The 7,370-nt window shown below is 40.4% G+C and overlaps 1 protein-coding gene across 1 annotated transcript in view; it reads right to left on the bottom strand.

The window, feature by feature from the left end:
* Nucleotides 6,373-7,370, bottom strand: part of LOC109844929 (fructose-bisphosphate aldolase 3, chloroplastic) — a 15,366-nt gene continuing 14,368 nt past the window's right edge. The window contains exon 6 of the mRNA XM_020414104.1: nt 6,373-6,898. Within this exon, the coding sequence (XP_020269693.1) occupies nt 6,620-6,898 (279 nt within the window). The 3' untranslated portion in view covers nt 6,373-6,619. The remainder of the gene's footprint in view (nt 6,899-7,370) is intronic.

Genomic DNA, 7,370 nt, shown 5'->3' with positions numbered 1-7,370 from the left:
GGCCGACTATGGTGGTCGACCGCTACCAACTCCAGAGACTCAAAATCGATTACATGGTTTGACGATCGACCGTGGCAGTCGACCGCACCAAATCCAAAATCAAAACATGAGCTCATGCACGTATTCGGTCGACTGGTCTAGCATCGCGGTAGACCAAACAACTCAAAAACAAACTCTCTGTGTCCAAAATTCCTGTTCTTCACCAAATCCTTCGCCAAATCTACAATTCTCCACGTCGGGTGAAGTTTTTCCAAAACTGAGCCAACACCAATACCAACCAAACGTCTTACTTGTTGCGTCCAGTACGAAGTAGAACAAATCCACAGCAACGGACTCAATCCACAAAAAAAAAAATAAGTCGAGACCCAAATGAGAACGTGAGCACTCTCCAAACGTCGATATCAACTCACCAAACCGGCTGCATCATAAATGACTGCCTACGTATCATCTTTACCAAGGAATCAAGCCTTCACGTAGTTTACCAAATAGCCTCCAAAGGCCCTCAATCAACTAGAAGAGTTCTCAACCCTTTACCAACATCACCAACAAATCTGCAACTGATAGCTCTTCCAATGGCCCCAAAGTGAAACGATCCAAACATCTCCATCTGAGGTAAACCAATGACCATATCAAAATACGAACTATGTCCACCAGCTACTCGAATCAACCAACTCATCATCTGCATCCACATCAATATGATCCCCAAACTGTGTCACCTCACCTGGAATCCCAATCAATGCAGTATGATCTGGAGTATATGGAGTAATCTCCACCTAACGTGGAGTAGCATCACCCTTCACCCGCTGCAATATCCTAACGATCTGATCAATACTCTTCACTTGCCGAGAGTTAAATATGACATACCTGCTCAAAATAAAATCAGAAACCAATACCTGATAATCAAACACGCCTCTGAATCCTAAATGTGTACTCGGATCAAATCTCACATCCTCGATGTGACTATATGTTGGACGACCAAACATCCGAAGCAACCTAATATCTGAAGCAGCTCCATCAGATCCAAAATCTCTAAACGCAGCAGTCAGCAACCTATAACTAAGATGACCCAAATATGTCAATGCCCAAACACCAAAATCAATGCTCGACATCAAACGTCGATCCTCCTCTAGTAAGGAACGACCCATCAAAACTGTCATCTCATATCGTCGCCCTAATGTTTTCTCTTCAATGAAGTGTCTCAAACTGCCATGAGCTCGGCACAAATGTAGAAAAGAACCCCTACCAAAAACAGAACGTCGTGTTACCTTTCCGCCAATACACTTCCTCCATATGTTGTTGACTTCTAGGACTTCATACCAACGGGACTTGGTTGTAACCCACAAATGCCTAGAACAATCCCCAACGTAAAAAACCAAATACCGATTAACTCACAATGATGCCTCCTTGGAAGGCCCCCAAATGCCTAAATGAACACCACCTAGAAGACCCCTCGTTCGGTGAATAAAAGTGCTAAACTTCACCTCGGTCTCCTTGCTCATATAAATGTGCTCACAGGACTTCAATCTGCAAGTTAAAGTGCTCCTCAACAATCAATGCATGGCACTAATAATCGAATATCCCAGCCTTAAATCCTTCTTTCTCAACCATCTTCCTCAAAGCACCAACAAACCAATGCGAAACAAACTGAAAGAAAATAGATCCAAACTGCAAGAAAGGTAGATTTTTACCTCCAACTGAAATCCTAACAAGAGCCTCCAAAAGATCTTACCCCCACACGATGGAAGACAAGATACACAATAGTAAAAATCCCACATTTATCACCAACTGAAGCCCTAGACGAACTTCCGAAGTGATCTACTCCTTCAATTAGCCCAAGTGTAGTCCAAGCTCTGATATCACTTGTTGTGCTCTGATACCGCTTGTTGTGCGCGGAAGCCAATTGTTGTGCTTCGAGGAACTAAACCAAACGCCGAGAGAGAAGACCAAACAAACCAAAATAACGGTATAAACACAAACACAAACACACTAAATTTACGTGGTTCGACAAGTTACCTACGTCCACGGGGCAAGAAGGAGATGGGGTTTTCACTAATAGAGAAGAAGAGTACAAACTGAGATTACAAATCACTCAAACTCTCCAATTAATCTCACCAACAAAGCTTTTAATCTCTCAAACAAAACCCTAACCAATAGCTTCAGAAAATACATCTTTTCTGTGCTCCAAATATCCCCTATATTGCTCTCCAAAAAAAACTCTAAAACTTGTTTAGGATTATATATCAACACAAAACCAAATCAGAGCAGGAAACCAAATTCTGGGCCAGACCCGACTGGCGGTCGACCGCACAAAGCTCGCGATCGACCGCGACTAACGACAGAACCCAGAAAACAATTACAGGGTTTGGCGGTCAACTGCGGCGATCGACCGCTACCAACTCCAGAGCCTCAGAATCGATTACAGGAATTGGCGGTCGACCGTGGCGGTCGACCGCACCAAATCCAGAATCAAAACCTGAGCTCGTGCACGTGTTCGGTTGACCAGCCTAGCACCGCGGTCGACCGAACAACTCCAAAACCAACTCCATGTGTCTAAAATTCCTATTCTTCACCAAATCCTTCGCCAAATCTACAATACTTTGAGGGGAATATATAAAAAAGTGTAATCGCAAATCAAAATTAATTTCAGTGCGATATGAAAACAATTTAGTTTTTAAAGAATCTGTGGCGTTTTTGTTGTTGTTGTTGTTGTTGTTGTTGTGGCTGGAAGACTTTGAGGCTGTTAGCTGCAGTTAGGACTTAGGAGGCACAACATCAAGGAGATAGGGATGCTTTTTGAATACCAAATGATTGATATATGAAACTATATTTGTCAATATTTATTAATCTCGAACTATCTTAAAAAGTATTTTCAGTGGCATCTCCTCCCTCATTTAATAAGAAAATTATAGGTCTTGAATAAATTAATCACTCCATTTCTAATTCGTGCATTCTCCTAATAAATTCTCTATATTGCAGTTAAGATTCCAGTTTCTAAAAACTAATGCATGTTTAAGCATTTAAAAAGTCCCTCTAACAACTGAACTTGCAAAATAATACTATTGGAATGTGAAGAAGTAGACAGCTGAATTCATCATACCCGCTGCAATATCCTAACGATCTGATCAATACTCTTCACTTGCCGAGAGTTAAATATGACATACCTGCTCAAAATAAAATCAGAAACCAATACCTGATAATCAAACACGCCTCTGAATCCTAAATGTGTACTCGGATCAAATCTCACATCCTCGATGTGACTATATGTTGGACGACCAAACATCCGAAGCAACCTAATATCTGAAGCAGCTCCATCAGATCCAAAATCTCTAAACGCAGCAGTCAGCAACCTATAACTAAGATGACCCAAATATGTCAATGCCCAAACACCAAAATCAATGCTCGACATCAAACGTCGATCCTCCTCTAGTAAGGAACGACCCATCAAAACTGTCATCTCATATCGTCGCCCTAATGTTTTCTCTTCAATGAAGTGTCTCAAACTGCCATGAGCTCGGCACAAATGTAGAAAAGAACCCCTACCAAAAACAGAACGTCGTGTTACCTTTCCGCCAATACACTTCCTCCATATGTTGTTGACTTCTAGGACTTCATACCAACGGGACTTGGTTGTAACCCACAAATGCCTAGAACAATCCCCAACGTAAAAAACCAAATACCGATTAACTCACAATGATGCCTCCTTGGAAGGCCCCCAAATGCCTAAATGAACACCACCTAGAAGACCCCTCGTTCGGTGAATAAAAGTGCTAAACTTCACCTCGGTCTCCTTGCTCATATAAATGTGCTCACAGGACTTCAATCTGCAAGTTAAAGTGCTCCTCAACAATCAATGCATGGCACTAATAATCGAATATCCCAGCCTTAAATCCTTCTTTCTCAACCATCTTCCTCAAAGCACCAACAAACCAATGCGAAACAAACTGAAAGAAAATAGATCCAAACTGCAAGAAAGGTAGATTTTTACCTCCAACTGAAATCCTAACAAGAGCCTCCAAAAGATCTTACCCCCACACGATGGAAGACAAGATACACAATAGTAAAAATCCCACATTTATCACCAACTGAAGCCCTAGACGAACTTCCGAAGTGATCTACTCCTTCAATTAGCCCAAGTGTAGTCCAAGCTCTGATATCACTTGTTGTGCTCTGATACCGCTTGTTGTGCGCGGAAGCCAATTGTTGTGCTTCGAGGAACTAAACCAAACGCCGAGAGAGAAGACCAAACAAACCAAAATAACGGTATAAACACAAACACAAACACACTAAATTTACGTGGTTCGACAAGTTACCTACGTCCACGGGGCAAGAAGGAGATGGGGTTTTCACTAATAGAGAAGAAGAGTACAAACTGAGATTACAAATCACTCAAACTCTCCAATTAATCTCACCAACAAAGCTTTTAATCTCTCAAACAAAACCCTAACCAATAGCTTCAGAAAATACATCTTTTCTGTGCTCCAAATATCCCCTATATTGCTCTCCAAAAAAAACTCTAAAACTTGTTTAGGATTATATATCAACACAAAACCAAATCAGAGCAGGAAACCAAATTCTGGGCCAGACCCGACTGGCGGTCGACCGCACAAAGCTCGCGATCGACCGCGACTAACGACAGAACCCAGAAAACAATTACAGGGTTTGGCGGTCAACTGCGGCGATCGACCGCTACCAACTCCAGAGCCTCAGAATCGATTACAGGGTTTGGCGGTCGACCGTGGCGGTCGACCGCACCAAATCCAGAATCAAAACCTGAGCTCGTGCACGTGTTCGGTTGACCAGCCTAGCACCGCGGTCGACCGAACAACTCCAAAACCAACTCCATGTGTCTAAAATTCCTATTCTTCACCAAATCCTTCGCCAAATCTACAATACTTTGAGGGGAATATATAAAAAAGTGTAATCGCAAATCAAAATTAATTTCAGTGCGATATGAAAACAATTTAGTTTTTAAAGAATCTGTGGCGTTTTTGTTGTTGTTGTTGTTGTTGTTGTTGTGGCTGGAAGACTTTGAGGCTGTTAGCTGCAGTTAGGACTTAGGAGGCACAACATCAAGGAGATAGGGATGCTTTTTGAATACCAAATGATTGATATATGAAACTATATTTGTCAATATTTATTAATCTCGAACTATCTTAAAAAGTATTTTCAGTGGCATCTCCTCCCTCATTTAATAAGAAAATTATAGGTCTTGAATAAATTAATCACTCCATTTCTAATTCGTGCATTCTCCTAATAAATTCTCTATATTGCAGTTAAGATTCCAGTTTCTAAAAACTAATGCATGTTTAAGCATTTAAAAAGTCCCTCTAACAACTGAACTTGCAAAATAATACTATTGGAATGTGAAGAAGTAGACAGCTGAATTCATCATGTTCTTGCGACAATACGGAGTGAAAAATCGTCCCACACTAAGATGCTTAAATTGAACAAAATAAAGGTATGTATTGTGATGATATTTAACATGAAATACCGCAGACTTGAGATTTATCAAGAAAATTCTTTCAGGAAATATATAGAAAATTCATAAGCGCAAAGGAATGTTGTTTTTTGTATCATACAAAAAACAATTTAAATTTCATAAAGAAAAAAGAATAAAGAGCTTCAGGCTGTTACGGTTAAGGCACGGCATCAAGGGGATAATGATATCTCTGTAAGTTCATTTAAGAGATTATAAGTAGGTGAAGTTGATATATGCAAAATATTTTTCTCATATCTGGTTTCTGGAGCTATATAAATACAATAATTTGGCCTTCTCACCTACACCACTTGACGGGAATTACTTGAATAAATTAAAATCATACATTTTTTTTTTCAAAGTTTGCTCAAAAAGTTGAAGCAATTGAGCATGTGTAGTGCGTTAGGTGATAATTTTCAATGTGATTAAATATCATGAAATTAAACCCTTGAAATGTTCAACCACAGGAATTGGTCTGAAGCGAGCTTTGCTCAAACTGAGAAGAATTTGTTCGCTTGTTAGTTGGGAAAACAACATCAAGTGAGTCCGCTCAAACTTTGCTTCTACAAATGAGATTCCAACGTCATTATCTCCCATTTTGCGGTCCCTGACAACCGTACGTGGTTGCTAGTAATAGCTGATCGTAGGTAGCTAATTTTAAACGTTTAAGTTGTCATGTGAAATTTTTTGTATTCGGACATGATGAATTTTGCGTGTGGCGTTTCCCCATCTTTATAGCCATCACTTTACTGGCTTTTCATGCTGACAGGTTGTCTACCTCCAAAATTTCAAACATGATGTGCCGGTGGACATTGCACATTAATACCGTGTTAGGTGTAACTAAACTTGAGAGTGAAAAAGAGGGAAGCATGCCAGGATGCTGAAGTAGAGAGACCAGGAAAAGGGTTAACTGCTCCCCAATCAAGATACTGAAATAGTTTATACTCTCCAGAAACAACTACTTCTACGACTTCCTGATAACATTTTTGAACCGTTTTTGTTCTAAACCGGTACAATTTTGATGGTACCTCATCTTGAAAACTACAATCAGAAGTTTCTTACCGCATCACAATCAACACATGCAAAAACCCACTACTATTAAGCAACTTCGTAATAATATTTCCGATAGGTTTTGGCCTTGGCTTAGTAAGTGTAACCCTTCTGGAACATCCCGGTCTTGGCCTCTTCACTCTCGCCCTGAGCAGAGTAGCGGCCAAGCTGGGCCATGGAGTTGGCCTTGGCTCGGACAAGAAGAGCCTTTTGTGCTGCCTCAATGTTCTCTGGAAGGCCTTTCCATGTTTTCAGCACAGTGTTCTGGAGAGCACGTGCATAGGAGAATGATACGTGCCATGGGTTGGGGGATTGGTTCATCGCATTCAAGTTTAGGGTTGCTTCTACTTCGGACTGCCCTCCGGATAAAAACTGCAAGATAATAGTTTTACTTTATTGTCATTTTTCACAACCATCTTATTAGCATTGAGGAACAAATTTATCTAATTATGTTATGTAATTGATCGTTCACTTGATTATAGATGTAGATTTCTCTATTTGTGATTATAGACAATGCTTGCTCAGCTCGGAAATGATATAGATCGCAAATGAAAGGTTATGCCTGTGCCTTTCTTAACTTTGTGAATAGCAAATTACTAAGTGGATCACCTAGCTTATGCAATCATTCAGACAATTGTACAGAATGAAATATTTATGTTGAAGTTGAAGATGCTAAATTTGTTACATAAGTAAAATTTAATTACTTTGCATCAATGCTTAGGTGGGGTTCCAGATAAGTGTAAGTGTGCATGCCGCACGCATGTATTGTGTGGTTATTTTTGGTGGTGGTTTTTTTTGTGGGTTTTCTTTTTTTGTGTGTGGGTGGGTGGGTGGGGGGGGGGGG

The sequence above is a fragment of the Asparagus officinalis genome, chromosome 6, assembly GCF_001876935.1.
Source record: "Asparagus officinalis chromosome 6, Aspof.V1, whole genome shotgun sequence".
Lineage (NCBI taxonomy): Eukaryota > Viridiplantae > Streptophyta > Magnoliopsida > Asparagales > Asparagaceae > Asparagus > Asparagus officinalis.
Note: the sequence above shows the minus strand (reverse complement) of the source record. Positions and strands in the feature narration are given on the sequence as shown.